This window comes from Marmota marmota, unplaced genomic scaffold (assembly GCF_001458135.2).
Source record: "Marmota marmota marmota unplaced genomic scaffold, marMar, whole genome shotgun sequence".
NCBI classification, from domain to species: Eukaryota; Metazoa; Chordata; class Mammalia; order Rodentia; family Sciuridae; genus Marmota; species Marmota marmota.
Window position 1 is genome coordinate 2477341 of NW_026000001.1, and position 15902 is coordinate 2493242.

At 56.8% G+C, this 15902-nt stretch overlaps 1 protein-coding gene and 1 long non-coding RNA gene across 2 annotated transcripts in view; both read right to left on the reverse strand.

The window, feature by feature from the left end:
• Positions 1 to 1573: 1573 nt before the first annotated feature.
• LOC125618079 lies at positions 1574 to 4187 on the reverse strand. The gene is made up of 2 exons (XR_007349309.1): positions 3259 to 4187; positions 1574 to 2411 (listed from the first exon to the last, which is right to left on the reverse strand). It is a non-coding gene; the product is annotated as an uncharacterized LOC125618079 (long non-coding RNA).
• A 3510-nt stretch (positions 4188 to 7697) lies between these two features.
• The window catches only part of Mrpl21 (mitochondrial ribosomal protein L21), a 9134-nt gene continuing 929 nt past the window's right edge, over positions 7698 to 15902 (reverse strand). The window contains exons 2-7 of the mRNA XM_048807609.1: positions 15729 to 15786; positions 14604 to 14689; positions 12359 to 12522; positions 10673 to 10725; positions 9772 to 9875; positions 7698 to 7898 (exon numbers count right to left, since the gene is read on the reverse strand). Of these exons, the coding sequence (XP_048663566.1) occupies positions 7834 to 7898; positions 9772 to 9875; positions 10673 to 10725; positions 12359 to 12522; positions 14604 to 14689; positions 15729 to 15786 (530 nt within the window). The 3' untranslated portion in view covers positions 7698 to 7833. The remainder of the gene's footprint in view (positions 7899 to 9771; positions 9876 to 10672; positions 10726 to 12358; positions 12523 to 14603; positions 14690 to 15728; positions 15787 to 15902) is intronic.

Below are 15902 nucleotides of genomic sequence, written 5' to 3' on the forward strand. Positions count from 1 at the left end.
GGAGCACCAGGGTTCTGTCCACTCTGGGTGCTCAGGTGAGGGGCTGTGCCGTGCCCTCCTGAGCCCCAGACTCGACTAGCCAGAGGCCTTGGATGCAGCTCCTGGGGTGGGGCGGTGCCGGGGCTGGGCTGGCAGAAGGAGCAGAAGCGAGCGTCCCCACCAGGGCCCAGTCGGGGCTCGTCCGTGGCTTTCCACTGGGTGGCTGCGTGCAGCATCCAGAGGCTCAGCAAGAGTCTGAGACTCCTGCCTGTCACCCTGGGTTACAAGACCAGGAGCCACATGCTCTTCAGCTTGGTTATGCCCCGGGGTCCTGCATGTCCACTAGATTCTTAGACTTCAGTCCCGAGGCCTGGACCTCGGCGGGAGCCGGAGCCTCAGGACGCTCCCCGAGGTCCTGGCTGGCTCTGCTGGTGTCCCTGGCCCCCGGTTGCACCTTGGGTCACATGGGCTCCGAGTTACTCAGATGCCACCCAAGAGAGAGGAGTCAGCCCAGCATGTCAAGGACAGTTGCAAGGTGGCCCAGGTTCGCTCTGACCACAGGGAGTCTATGCCATCCAGCTCACTGGGTTGGAGCAATCTGAGGGGCCGTTATCTCTTTGGCCACCTGAGTCACCTCTCCCAGCACAGTCCCTAGGATGCTCTGAGCTCCCTCCTGCAGCTAGAGACTGAGAAGCTGTGCCTTTGATTTCCTCTGCTGGGAACTCCTCCCCCAGCTCGTCCCATGCCAGGAGCCACCACCCACATCCCGTCGGCAGCAAGGCGCTGCCTGGCCGGCCTTCTAGGGGATGGCTCTGGGCCCTCTCCACCTGTGTCTGGGCCGCTGTTCTCAGCGCTCTCTTTATTAATTTGTCCCCCGGCACCTGGTGCTGCTGGCCTTGCTCTTCCTGAATAACTCTGACGAATCACACATGGAAAACGGTGGCGTTCCTGCAGGCAAGGAGGGGACGTACCACGGTGGCCAGCCGACAAGGTGGCCAGGGTTTGGAGAAGCATCAAGGGTGCCCAGGGACAGGTCACTGTGGCCTTCCTGGGTGATGAAGCTAATGGCAGACACCACAGGGCACGTGATGGGGGCTGTGCTGGTGTCACCGCTGGAGGAAGCTGAAGCTTGGAGGGTGGGACCACTTGCTCAGTGCCACGCGTTGAGGGGGGAGTGGAGCCGGGGCTCTGAGCCTGCTCAGCTGCCTCGCTGTGGTGGAGGGGTCCAGGGGAGCCTCGTACAGCCCCGATGCAGAGCCTCATCTAGGGGTTTGCCCCCAAAACTCAAATTGAAACTTAATTCTCAAAGTCACATGGTAATGGAACTTGGAGGCAGGGCCTTAGGTAACTGGATGCAGAAGAGGTCATGAGGGTGGCTTTATGAGAAGAGGAAGAGAGAGCTGAGCCATCACCTTGCTCTGTCTTGCCACATGGTGCCTGCATCACCTTGAGGCTCCGCGGGGTCAACCGGCATGAAGGCCCTCACCAGATGCAGCCCTTGGTCCGGGACTCCCCTGCCTCCAGAAGGTTATTTTCCTTATAAATCACCGGGTCTATGTTATTCAGTTAGAGAAACACAAAATGGACTAAGGAATATAGTAACATTAAAGATGTAGTCATTTGAGCCGGGCACCGCGGCACACGCATGTAATCCCAGTGACTCCAGACACGGAGGCAGGTGGATCACAAGTTCAAAGTCAGCCTCAGCAACTTAGCGAGATCCTAGCAACTAGTGAGACCCTGTCTCAAAATAGAAAAAGGGATGGGGATGTGGCTCAGTGGTTAAGCACCCAGGGTTCAATCCCCGGGACCAAAAAAAAAATAATAATAATAATTGGGGAGGGGGCGAAAGATCATGTGGGCCACTGTACGTGTGGTGGGTGATTTTAGGAGGTTGGGGGTGGCTCCACACCTCAGCCTCGGGTTCCACCTCCTGGCATAATCCCACTTTGCTCTTTTTGATTGTGTTTTGAGACAGAGTCTCACTAAGTGGACTAACTTGCCCAGGTTGGCCTTGAACTTGCAATCCTCCTGCCTCAGCCTCCCAAGCAGCTGGGGTGGCACGTGTGCGCTACTGAGTCCAGAAATAATTCCATTTTGGATGCTTCTCTTTGAGCATTAAGCATTTTTTTTTTTAAATCTGATTTGAACAATCCTGGAGGCGCAGCATCCTAAACTACAGAAGTCGGGCCAGGGCCTCAGGCAGTGCCAAGCTGGGTCCGGCATGTGTGCACTGGGCTTCTGGTCCCGCCTTGGGCTGGCCTCCGGGAGAACATGTTCTCTTTAGTTCCGCCAGAAACTCGAAACTGGTGAGATGCCACTTTTCACCTAGAGGACAGTTTGAGGATCCAGGAGTCTGCTGTTAAAGAGCAGGAAGTCAGGTCTCTGTTGCTTCCCCCTGGTGTGCGCTGCTCATCTGTGAAGGGCATTTCCTGGAAGGCAAGAAGCCATCAGCTCTGCAGAACTGTGTGCTCTGGGAACACACCACCAGGAGGACAATGACGATGGTGGCCAGTTGGACTTGCACACCCACCGGTGCCAGGCAGGGCGGGTTCCGTTTGTATACCCACTTTGCAGATAAGGAAATGGAGGCCTGTGAGGTGAATCTGCTCAGGGTTCCGGGGAGAAGCGGAAGTGGGGACACAACCTCCCCAGGTGGGTAGACTGCTTTCAAGGGTCCAGTGCTGGGAAGGGCCCGTGAGGGCTTCCACCTGCCCAGTGAATCAGATCTGGGGCCTGGGCAATGGTTGTGATCCGACCCAGCAGTGGTGTGAAGAGCGCCTGTGTGCGGCACGTCCTCCACCCTGGCTCTCCTCACCGCCCTTCCCAGCCCCCGTGCAGCTGGGGGAGGCACAGGTCTGGGGTAAGCCACGGGGCCCAGCCCTGGGGAACACCCCTGGGGTCTCCAGCGCTCTCCCCAACTTGCAGCCCCGAGGTAGAAGAGGGCTGCTTTGTTACTTTGTCGCAGGGGATCCTGCGACGGCAGCTGTAGCTCCGCCTCCCCCACCCCGTGTGCCATCCCATCCGACTGTCCAGGTGCCCTTGAATCAGATCTGCCTTGATCTTATCAATGTCCACGGTGTTCCTCCACATCTTTCTTTTCTCCCTGTGCTGGGAGTCACCCCAGGCCCCTTGAGCGATTCCTCGTTGTGAGCCGGGTCTGCTGTGTGGCGGAGGCTGCCTGGAACTTGAGTCTGGGACGTGTGGCCTCGCCGGCTCGGCGCCCTCCCTCTCTCTCACCCCCAATGCCCTTTGCCCTTTCCCCACTCTCTGGCTAACCTGATTCCTGTTGCTCATTTGATTTTTGCCCTCGAGGAAGCAGAGGCACTTTCCACAGCTCCTGGATTTGAAACAGCCCCATTTTGCAGCTGCGGAGTCACTGGGCGCCTGTGCCAGGGCCCCAGCTGCGGCCTTCGTAGTGGGAACGGCTTATTCCTCGTGGCTCTGGGGCATCATAGGCCCCATGTGGCCTGCATAGAAAGCCACTTGGCATTGACAAGGAAGGGGACAGTCCTGCCTGACAGGGGCCATGGACCCACAGTGGCGTCTGTCTAGTGCCCCAGGCTGGCTGGGCCCTAGAGCCACCTCCGAGTCCGCATTCCGTGCAGCTGCTGTGAAGGTCGAGGGTGAGCGTGGCTCCTGCCTCCACCCACACAGGCTCTTCAGCTCACAGCGGTGTCCCCCAACGCGACCCTCAGTTAGTTCCCTGCAGGACCCATCTTATTCATTTACTTATGTTGGTGGTGCTGGGCTCCCCACCCAGAGCCACCTCAGCCACAGTGTCCACAGAGGCTCTCCAGAGCCGTGCACACCTCGACCAAGCGCGAGGCTCCTCACGCCCTGCCCTCTCGTGTCACCTTCTTCCTGGCCCTCCTGCAGGGGACCTTGGCGACTAGAGGTCCCGGATGCACTTGCTGTGGTCCTGTCTGATATCTGCCTTGGGGGTGGCGGTGCTCCCAGGCCAACGCCGAGTGCGCAGACTCCTGGTCTCCAGGTGTGGTCCGGCCTCGCCCCGACTGGGCGCTCTTTACCTTTGCTTCACTTTTTCCCTGGAAGAATGACCGCGGGGCTGGATATTTCACTGCTTTCTGCCCAGTTTGCATTTCCTTATGTACCCAGTGAGCCACCTCCCTGGGAGTTGGGTCACCTCTAGATTCCACAGCAACTTTCACCTTCAGAAGTGACCTCACCAATAGCTGCTACAGCCGGGTGACCATGTGGCTGCCCAGGAATCAAAGGTCTTTCTCTCCGCCTGCTCTCTTTACCCTGTTTTCCCCTGGCCACATTTCTGGTAGCCAGGGCTCTTCTAGTAAGTCTGAGAAGCCACTCTCTGCTCCTTCACACAACGCTCCTGACACCGGATGTGTGGCTGTCCACACTAAGCAACCCCTGAGAACCCACTGGGTGTCCTACAGCTAGATCCACGTCCGAGGGACTTGGTCTTACAGCAGACTCACAGGTGGAGGGCGCCATCCCACAAGCCTGTCCCCTGCACATGCCAGCCCCCAGCCCTGTCCTCAGTGCTTCCCCCTGGCTGGCTGGAAATAGGGGGCCCCCCCGCCCCTCCTAACGTTAGGTGATCTGCTGGAGCGGCTCACAGAACTCAGGGAAGGACTTCACTTCTGTCAACTGGTTTGTTACAAGGCACACAGTTCACAAGTATCCAAGGAAGAGGGACACAGCAGTCGTTGTGAAGGGGCCAGGACTTCCGTGGTCTTGCCCCTGGGAGCTCTTCCAAGCTTGCTGTTGGAGAGTTTATAGAATTTAACAGAGCTTCAGCTCCAGCCCCATCCTTCCCAGGGGTTGAGGGGGTGCTGCGAACACCCTCGAATCACTTGATTTTCTGCGAGGGGCCCCATCCTGAGGCTGGCTGCCCCCTCCAAGTCACCTCAGTAGCACAAACTCAGGTATGATCAGGGGCTCGTTATGAATAACAAAGACACCCCAGTCACTCAGGAATTCCCAAGGGTAGGAGCTCTGTGCCAGGAAACCTGGATGAAGACCAAACGCATTTCGCATCATGCCACAGTTGCCCAACCTGCACCAGGTTTCCCTGAGCCCCTGGGAATAGGGCTTATTTGCTGTGGCAGCGGAGTGGGGTTTGCACAGGACAGGTGGAGGGCTCTGAAGTACGGCCAGAGGTGAGCTGGCCGAGCCGCCCCCTGGGTTCTCTCCACGTGGCAGGTCACCAGGCCCCTCTCATGGGGCTTCTGGGCAGGGAGTTTGGAGGAACAGTGTGTGTTTGCTGTCCTGGCCCAGAGCCCAAAGGACATGCTCAGTCAACAGTACCGGAGCCCCAGGAGACGAGCCCAGCTCGGCTCCCAGACCCTGGGCAGCACCTGCCGTGTTCTGGAACCGCCTCTTCTCTCTCCCACTGTCTCCTGTGGGACGTGTGGCAGCCCCTGAACAACCCGACTTTACTTTAAAATGATCCCTTGATGAAGTGACCTTTGCTCTTCCGAGGCCATTTCCAGAGACATCTGATAAGGGCACTGCTAGTCTTGAACTTTATGACCAGTTGTCCAGCGCCCCGACAGAGGGCCCCTGTCTGGCAGCTGACGGCAGGAGGAAAGAGAGAAGGGGACCAGATGGCACCTTGCTGGAACAGCAGACCTACCTCAGCTCTGCCACCGGAGCTGGCTGTGCCTCTGCCGACTGTCACTGGCCAAAGCGTCTGCCCATCTGTCCAGGCAGCCACCTTGTTACAGACCCGACCAATGGCTGCTGGACACCTTTCTCATCGCATTAAGCCCACCGTGTAATTAATAGACTGATTAGTAATAACTAGGGTCATGCTGGGATTCTTTGTCACAAAGGAGAAAACAGAAGCTTAGGGTCTTTGTGTGGCTTGCCCAAGATCACAGGAACAAATGTACCAGGGCCATAAATGTGCACAGGTGACACGGGCAGGCAGCCACACTCCTGCCCCACGAGGCCTAAGGGGATCATGGGAGGGTGGCCACAGCTGACCCCTGCAGCCAGTGGTGGCTCATTTGAACAAAAATGGCAGGTGGGTGCTAGGGCTGGGGGGCGAGGATGGGAGATGGAAAACTGAGGGGTGGGAAGTCGCAGGGCGGAGGGCGGGCGGCCTTCAGCACCATTCAGTAGTGCCATACTGGCCGCATTGCCAAGCCCAGGGCCGTGTTAGCTCATCCAGCCACACAGCACACTCCGAGGAAGGTTCTAGGTCACTCCCCATCGGCAGGTGGGGCCATGGCTGGTTCCGAGGGAGTGGCCCTCTGGCGCTTGGCTACCCGGCTGCTCTGCACCCCACAGTTCCCTTCCCTGCTCCCCCTTGGCCCCTCTGCCACTGCTGGGGGTTTTGGTGGCAGTAGCCCGGTGCGTGGCCAAGCGAGGGAAGGTGGCCGTCTAGAGGAGCAAGGACAGCACGTGCCACCACAGCCTTGGAAACTTACGACTTCTAGAGGTGGCTGGGTTACAGGGGTCCATTCTATACCGGGCTGCGCTGCCTGCAGCTGCCCCAGAGTCACCATGGTCAATGGGGAGCCCATTGGCTCCCCAGCATCCACATTCAGGCTGCAGGGACGAGCCATGCCCCGGGGTACTGCCCTCTGCTGCACACACAGGTCTCCTCGGAAACAAGTGTATTTTTTATTTTTATTTTTTGCAGTACTGGGTTCCACAGTGCTCTCCCACTGAACTGCACTCCCAGTCCTTTTTGAGACACAGTCCTGATAAGTTGCCCAGGCTGGCCTTGAACTTGGATCCTCCTGTCTCAGGGTGATCAGGGCCAGTGACCAGCAGGGCACGCGGGCACCTGACCAGAGAGGCCCTGGTGGGAAGGCTGCCCTCTTTGCTCACGTCCAGAGCTCAGGGTGGCTCCTCAAGGGCGCTTGGGGAACATGGAGGGAAGTACTTGCCAGCTCGAGCCCAGGTTCTTCTGTGCCACTTCTAGTGGCCAGGCTTCTCTCCTCGAGGGTGGCCCTCCCCACACCCAGAACCCCTCCCTCTTGCTGTTTCCCTCGGTCACTCTGGGTCACCACCTCATCCCTTCTTGCCTGGATTAGCTTCCCAACAGGTCCTCCCAGTGGCCTGACCCTTGCAGCAATGGACCTGACAGCCCTGGAAGACTTTCCAGGTAGTTTGCAGCTGTCAGGGTCAAGTCTAGGATCCCCTGTGCCCACTGCTCTGTCCTCATTCCTGTTGTGTCCAGTCCCCAGAAGGTGCTGTGCCCTTCTCTGAGCTGTCCCTCTCCATCCTGGGGCCTTGGCCTGCCTGGCCCTCCTGGCTGCCACTACACGCACTGCAGTGTCCCACGCTGTGTGGTGGCGCCTCCTGCTGGATCACGGGAGGAAAAAAAAGCCGAGGAAGGAGGAGTTCAGCAGCCAATCACCAGGATAGGTGTTGGGTGACTCAGAGGAGGGCTTGCTCCTGTCACCCCACCCCTGGGAACCCAGGTGCCCCCCCTGCCCTCGGCTCATCTCAGCGTGTTCCCCAGGCCCACCGTGGTGGGGGCAGGGCTGCAGAGACTACTATTTTCCCAGGCACTAGCCCCAGGGGCCTTCCTTGGCTCAGGGAGGTGGCCACTAGTGGAGAAGGCCAAGACCTCACCTTCCCGGCATGCACAGCCCTGCACATCAAAGCAGAAGTTTGGTCTCCTTGGAAACAAGTGTATTTTTTATTTTTATTTTTTGCAGTACTGGGTTCCACAGTGCTCTCCCACTGAACTGCATTACCAGTCCTTTTTATTTTGAGACACAGTCTTGATAAGTTGCCCAGGCTGGCCTTGAACTTGGATCCTCCTGTCTCAGCCTCCTGAGTGGCGGGGATGACAGGTGTGCACCCCAGTCACCAGGAGCTTATTTGGTACTTGGCTCAACGCTGGCTTGGCAATCACAGCAAACACGGAGCGATCTCAATGGTGTTGATCCGGAGGACGGTCTGTGGGGCCACAATGACTGGAAGAGAGAGAAGACACTGTCACAAGCCCAACCAGGCTGGCCACCAGGAATGAGCTTTGCCTGCCCGGTGCTACTGCCCTGTGCACAGGCCCTGTCCTGGCTTGCACTCCCTAGGCAGTCTTGGCTGCTGCCCCGCCACGCCTGGTCAGGTTATCTGGGCCATCATGGCTGACTGCTCCGTGGCTGCATCAGCAGGAGCAGAGCTGGAAGGCTGAGGCCTTAGGACAGAGTGGCCCCTCTGCCCCACGTCCACTGCGGCTCTGGACCATGAGGAGTGAAATACTAATTCTGTGGCCACCTGGGAGTGTCAGAGGGACAGGAGAGACTGTCCCACAAGCACATGTGATCACATCCTGCGACTGGTAATAGAGCAGCACCAGCAGCTGTCCCAACAGAACTGTGAGTGACACCATTTAGAGTCAGAGCCCTGGCTGTCCCAGGCCCTGTGGTGCCATCCTTCAGGTGGCCATCTTGTGAGGATGGGGTGTCCTGTGGACACTCCTGTCTGCTGCTCAGGGCAATCCCGGGCGCCTGTAATCGGAACAAGGCAGGTGGCAGACAGCGGGACAGCAAGGCCAGGCCTGTCAGGTGCCCCCTGGGATGCAGGGGAGGTCGTCCTGTCCGCTCCATGGCCCACTGCCCCTCAGAGCCGGACAGGGACACCAGCTCTGCTGCCAGGGGCCCATTCTCACCCGCATGCAGGAGCCTGGTGCCTGTCCTGTCCCCTGGCCACACCCCCCTCTGCAGCCTGTGAAAGCCGCCCGACAGCAGCCCTTCCCCTCCAGCCTGGCTGACCATCGTCCTGGGGACTTCTTACTAACCACGCCCTGGTCATCTCTGTGCTCTCAGTGACCTGTCCTGTGCACGCTCAGGGGGAAACATGTGGCAGCCCTGGGCAAGGCTGGCACCCTGTGAAGTCACCCCCAGGCCCCACCTGCCCTTGTCTTGCCACCAGCAGCCTCCCCTCCCCTGCAGCTATGCTCCTGTTACTGCTGTTGTCTGGTCACCTGCAGGACACCTGCTGATGTCCCCAGCTGCTCTGCTCCAACCCCCCCAACCTGTGCCAAGGCCACCCCCATAGCTCCCCACCGTGGGCATCCAGGTCCCTGGCCTCGTCCTTCTCTAAGCGCCCTTTGGTGACCACTGCCTGGGCCTCTCCCACCTCCAGCCCCAGAAGTGCTTCCTCCTCCAGGGGAGCCCCCATGCTACTTAGCCGTGACCCAGCCCCTTGACCCACCCCGGACCACCTCGGGCTCTTCTCAGCCCCTCTCTGATGGCCTCTAGAGGGCGCTGCGCTTGGCTATGGCTGGGCTGGGGCACAGCACAGCCCATAGGCAAGGCTGGGGACAGGCCCAGCAGCGCCCACTCAGTAAGACACAAGCTGACAACTAGCCCGACAGCTGGCCTTTGGCACCAGCCCCTCCTGCCCACTCCTTTACTGCCGGTTCCCCTGGCCTCCTGCAGGGGTGGCCACAGCGTGGACGCTGGGTTCACTGAGCTCCCCCAGGCCGTCTTGTGCTGTGTGTGCTATGTGCAGACAGTGCCAAGGTCTGCCCCCGATGAGGCTCCTGGGGTGGCTCTGTCCTGCCACAGCACGAGACCCTGCTCGCGCACTCCCTGCAGGCGGGATGACACCCCACCAAGGGACCAGCTCCAGCTTTCTCCACAGTGGATGTGACCTGTTTCCAGGGTTCCACGTGACCCCAGATGCCACTGATGTCCCTCAGGTCAGTTGCTGCTGTGACTGGCCAAGCTGAGGCCCAGCAAGCACCCTGGCCCGGGCGGGCAGGGCCTCTCCCAGCTGCAGGAGGGAGCAGGGGCGCCCGGGGACAGCCACGGCAGTGGAGTGCAGGCCACGCCCCCCACTCACTCCTCTTCCTCCTGTAGTTTTTCCTTTTCTTGAATTTCATGTTGACTTTAGGCCATGATTCTGTCTTTTCAATGACCGTGGCTTCCACTCGAACGAGGTCTTTTCTAGGAGGAAAGTAAACAACCAGGTGCCTTTTAAAAATCATTTTTCATGTTTATTGTTTTAGGTATAGAGGACACAAAACATTATCATTGTGTGGTACTGAGGATGGAACCCAGTGCCTCCCACGTGCCAAGCAAGTGCCCTATCAGCCCTCGTGTGCCTTCTTGATTATTTTTGATATTTTACTAACACTTTAGTAAAATTCCTAAAATTTTATTAACACTTTAACAAAGTTCCTAAAGAGTTACCTTCCTTTCTGATTATAAAGGCAATATGCCCTCACTGTAAACATTCAGAAAACCATAACAAAGCACAAAAAGAACTTTCTGTGGAGGGTGTTGGTTTGATTTTTTAAATTTTACTTTTACTTTTATTATTATTACTATATTTTGTGGTGCTGGGATCAAACCTCGGACCTCGTGTGTGCTGGGCAAGTGCTCTACCACTGAGCCACGTCCGCAGTCCTCTATTTTGTCTTCTGTGACAGGGTCTCAGTGAGTTGCGAGGCTGGCCCTGAACTGCTGCTCCTCCTCCCTCTGCCTCCTGAGTAGCTAGTGTGACAGGCGTGTGCCACCACACCTGGCTTCAAATAAATCTGCACGCCTTTGTGCTATGACGAACTGGTAATGGGCTAGCAGTCTGGGCTGGACAACTCCTCATGAGTCACGGGACAGCCAGACTGTGACAGAAACTTGCTGTGTTCAGCTGTGACGGTGAGCGTGCACACCCCCCACCTGGCCCAGCCCACCCGTCCTGCCTGCACCCCAGCCCCCCCGCCCAGCGCTCAGTGTTGCATTACCCAAGGAGAGGCTTGCCAACAAGGGTGAAGTTGTCCGCCCCAACCAGCAGGACCTGAAAAAGTTAAGGAGGAACAGTCATCATAGCAAGTGGCACACAGTCACCCAAACAGGAGTGGGCACCAGGGCCCGCAGAACACGGAGCACTAGTTACCTGGAACTGAGGGAGCAGTCCCGGGTTGGATCTGCCTGCTAATGTCGCCTTAACGTAAACAGTGGGGGCTGGCCGGCCAGGCGGGGCTGTCCAGTGAAATGCCTGGGCCCTTGGAAGCCGCATGCAGAGAGTCTGGTCATCTGATGCAACAGTTACGCCGCAGACAACTGCTAAGCTCTTGTCTAAACTTCACCTACAATGACTCTGGTCTCACGTGTTCTAGTCCAGGGGCCACCACTGAGCTGCACCCCATCGTGCCACGGGTCTGTGGAGGCGGTTCTCAGTGCTGCCAACAGCGCCAAGACTCAGGCCAGCGGTGCTCTTTCAACCACTGCAGAGCTGCACACAGGCCCCGTTCCACGTGGGCACAGCCAAGCCAAGGTGTGGCTGTGGGGAGAGTGCTCTGCATTCCAGGAGCAGCGGAGTCTGCATTAGATGCTGGAAGACCTCGCTGATCAGAAAGAGGTCCAGGCGTGCCGGGGCAAACGCATGAAGACAAAGTTCCACGAGAGCACAAACGAATGACGCAGGTCAGACAATGACAAATCACAAAAGTAGCCTTTGAACTAATTTCAGCATGAAGTGCTCTTTGCTACTGGACTTCCTAACTCACACAAACAGCCTCCACTAGGTGGGGTTTCCACTGTTTTTTGGTTATAGGAAACGTTTCAAGGTAAAGGAACTGGGTGCTACCTCAGCAGAGGCAGGTCGGTCACTGTGGACTGAAAAACTTGGAAAGATGACCTTGTCTACATTGAGCTCTTGAGTTTTTCCTTGTCATTATTCTTTAATCAACACAGTAGAATGGCTACTTGCACACATTTATATCGTATTAGGTACTGTAAGTCACCTAGAGGTGAATGCAGTGGCACACGCCTGTGATCTCGGCCGCTTGGGAGGCTGAGGCAGGAAAATCCCACACTCAAGGGCAGCCCGGGCAACTAGGTGAGAACCTGTCTCAAAATTAAAAATACAAAGGGCTGGAGATGCAGCTCAGTGGTGGAGCACTTGCCTAGCATGTGAGGCCCTGAGTTTAATCCCCATAGCGCAGAAAACCCAGACGAAATCCTAGAAAAATGTCTATTGCAGCCTTTATAGTTTTATAAACGGAGAAGGCAAAAATCAAACAAATGCCCCCCAAACACAGCAGGCAAAATTAGAACCAAAGGCGAGATGTGCTCAGCCACCTGGGTGGACCAGTCGTCCGAGTGCAAGGTGCACCACAGCCAGGCAAAGGCTGGGGACCACCCTGGCAGCCAGAGCTGACGCCAGGGCAGCACTCTACCCGGAGCTGCCACTCCTGCCCACGACCAGAGCCTGGCGAGCTCATGCCCCCGCACGGGCTGCTCAACCCCAGACAGCGAGCATCTGTGAGATTGTGAGTGAGACCGCCAGCGGCTGCCCTCCCTCCCTGAGCCCCGCCCGGGCACCCTGTGCCAGGGTCTAGCTGGCCTCCTGCTCAGACTGGCCCAGCGGGTGGGACTGCATGTTTGGTGGCAAGTCCCTGAATAGACAGAGAAATCGAGAGCCTCACCTTCTCCAATCGAATCCTCTCCCCACACTTGACATCTAGTTCATTATGGATTAAAATCAGGTCTTCAGAGGTCACCTTCCACTGGTGGCTGGCAAAGTGCACCACAGCAAAGAGACGGCCGTACTGGCCGGTGGCGATCAGCTCGTTCACCTTCCTCACGACGTCTGGGGAAGAGCACGGCAGTCACCCCAACTGGAAAGGCACAGGTGGCCCACCCTCACCGCCCACCGCAGGGTGATGCGGAGCACCTGCTGACCACTGGCACCTGGTGAGGGCAGCTCACCGCAGGCGGCCTAACCCTGTCTTGTCCACCCTGTAAGCACAGGTGCCAAGGAGGAGGCCCAGCTGCTGCTCCCAGAGGCACCGGCCACTTGGGTGTGGGGTCGACAGATGGTGGTGCCCTCAGGCTCCACAGCAGCCAAACTGCCTCTTGCGGTTCTCTGGCCTGAGCATGAGCACCCCTGCCTGTCCACGGCTCTGGGTGGGAGGAACCCTCATCTTTCCACTGCTGTTCATTAAGGAGCAGTGGCAGGGGGCGGCCAAACCAAGAAAGGAAGGATAGCCTTTCCCAACAAGGAGCACCCAAAATCACATTCTGGGGACAGGCAGACTCCAGCCACGCCTCCCAGACTTGGCTCCTCTGCCATCTTCACAGCCCTGACTCGAACTCAGGCCACAGTGCGCTAGACCCTGAGGTCTGCTCTGAATGAGGGCTCACTGAGCAGACACCCAGCTTGGCCTGCAGCTGGACACACAGGATGGACAAGGCAGTTCCTGCCCTGGACACAGGGTCAAAGCCAGAAGCTGCACCTGGCAGCGAGGACAGAAGTCTTGGTGTGCAGTCAGCCCTTCGCATCCCTGTTTCAATCAACCTCAGATTGAAAAAATTCAGGGAAAAAAGCTGCATCTGTATTGAACAGATAATGGACCTTTTCTCTTGCCATTATTCCCTAAGCAACAGAAGAATTAACATGGCATTTATGTTACACCGGATATTATAAGCTGCCTAGAGATGACTTACATATTCGGGAGGACATGTGTAGGTGACGTGTGAACCTTTAGCCATTTCAGACTTCAGGGCTTGGGCATCTGAGGATTCTGAACCCGCAGGCAGCCTGGGGCCCATCCCCCACAGACACTGGGGAATGACTACTTTCACCTTGTACACCATCTTTTTTCCTTTGTGGACCTGGTAATGGAACCCAGCGCCTTGCCCATGCTAGATAAGCACTCTACCACTGAGCTACACCCCCAGCCCATCTTTGAGATCTGGTCATGCTAAGCTGCTGAGTCTGGCCTCCAAATGGCCATCCTCCTGCCTCAGCCTCCCAAGTTGCTGGGATTACAGGCATGCACCACCATGCGTGGCTATCTTGTATAATACCTTAAACATACTTTAAAATACCAGAAGAGTCTATTCAACAACATAAGTTTCCAGCTTTCTGGAAAACTGAGGATCTGGCTCCTTCCTGGCCACAGTGGCAGCCATGGTGCTCCTCCTCCTGACGTGGGCTCTGGGTCGCTGCAATTCCCCACACCCTGAACGTTTCTCCAGCACCCAGGGCAGCACTTCTGCTCATCAACATTGCTCTTCAGACAAGGGAGAAGCTGCTCCACCCACCACGGAGACAGGGTGGGACCCAGGGCAGGTACTGGGACCTGCCTCATGACAGCTGCTCCAGAGCTATTTGCTGAATGAATTAACATTTTGAACATTTGGTGGTTTTGATGTTGTTGTTTTGTACCAGGGATTGAACCCAGGGGTGCTCTACCACTGAGCCACATCCCAAGCCTTTTTGTTTTGAGACAGGGTCTGGCTAAGTTGCCAAGGCTGGCCTTGAATTGCCAACCTTCCTACCTCAGCCTCCTGAGTCATGGGATTACAGGCGTGCACCACTGTGTGTGGTTATGAACGAGCATTTAGAATTTTGGTGTTTACTGGCAAAAATGGACATGAGGATTCACACCATGCTATGCCCTTGAGAACCTGGGATGTGAAACCCTGCTTTGAGGCAGTGGCCACCTTGATTGCTGGCCAGAGCAGTGTTGGGTGCCTCCCCTTGTTTTGACTCCCTGCAAGGATTTTTTTTTAATATATTATTTTTTCTTAGCTGTAGTTGGACACAATACCTTTATTTTATGTATTTTTATGTGGTGCTGAGAATCGATTGAAGCACTTCGTGTGTGCTAGGCAAGTGCTCTACTGCTGAGCCGCAACCCCAGCCCCCTCCCTGCAAGTCTTTACCTATGTGGTGTCTGGTCTCCTCAACTGGGTCTGGCAGAACAACTTCTGGCCACGGTGGTGAACTCAGAGACGTTTTAGGAACATACCTGTGAAAACATTTCATAAATGTGTACCATATGCACATGAAAGGCAGCTCAAAATCCCCGAGATGCTGCGCTTGTGGTCAAGATGAGCTATCCTCTCACAGGCACTGGATATCTGTATTGATGTGCACCACAGCAAAGAGACGGCCCGTACTGGCCAGTGGGAGTCATAGGGCTGTGGGTGTGTGTGTGCAAACCTGCTATGGAGAGGGAGAGGGGCTTGAGCAACAGTAACACCGCCCCTTTAGGACCACTCCCACCTCTCTGGTCAAATACTGAGAAGAGTCTCCTACACACCCCGAGAGCTATGATGTATTTCAATGCGCAGTGGCTGATCTATCATTAGTAACACGGGAGTCCTAAGCATTCTGTTCCCCGGGAAAACATGCCAATGTCTAGGCCCAGGATGGGGCACAGGGGAACTTGACACAAATCTGAAATTAATGGGCATTTTCCCACCATGCTTGGTTTCAGAGGCCCTAGGAACAACACACCATGATCTGCGGGTGGGCAGTGACTTTGAGGAGCAGTCTCTTAAGTCTCTGTCCTGTGTGATATTCATAAAAAAAAAAAAAAAAAAAAAAACACACAGATAAATGGGGCCTGGCAAAGACAGCCAGAGCCTTTCATGTGCGATATGGGAATAACAGGACACTTCTAGTAAAACGCCACATTGGATTTCTTCCTAGGTTCAGATTGAGTTTTTCAACTTCTGCTCCTGCTGCTGCTGAGCATTCTGGCGGGAGGTAGGCACATGTGTGTGTATTTCTCCCTCCTCCCCACACCCGCAGCCTGGGGAGGGGAGCTGGGGGCTCGCCCACTGAACTCCATCCCTAGCCCCTTCTCTTTTTACTTTGGGACGGGGTCTCCTTCAGTGGCCGGGTCTGGTATTCTCCATACCAGGTGTTCTGCGGAGCTGAGAACTAATCTAAGGCCTGAGAAAAACTGTCAAAAGGTCAGAGCTAAAGCGCTCTCCAACACTCGGGCGAGGGGAGTCCTGGCTCGAGGGGGAGGCGAGGCGCAGACCCCATCTGGCTATTACCCTGCTCGAGGCGACGGGCTCTGCGAACCGAGTCTCCGCGCGGCGGGCCCGAGCGCGGCTGCGGGAAGAAGAGAGCGCGGTCACCAGGGCGAGGGAACGCAGGGGCGTCTGCCGCGCCCAGCGGCCGCAGCAGGGCCTCGGAACCCGGCGACCAGGACCGGCCCCCGGCGACCC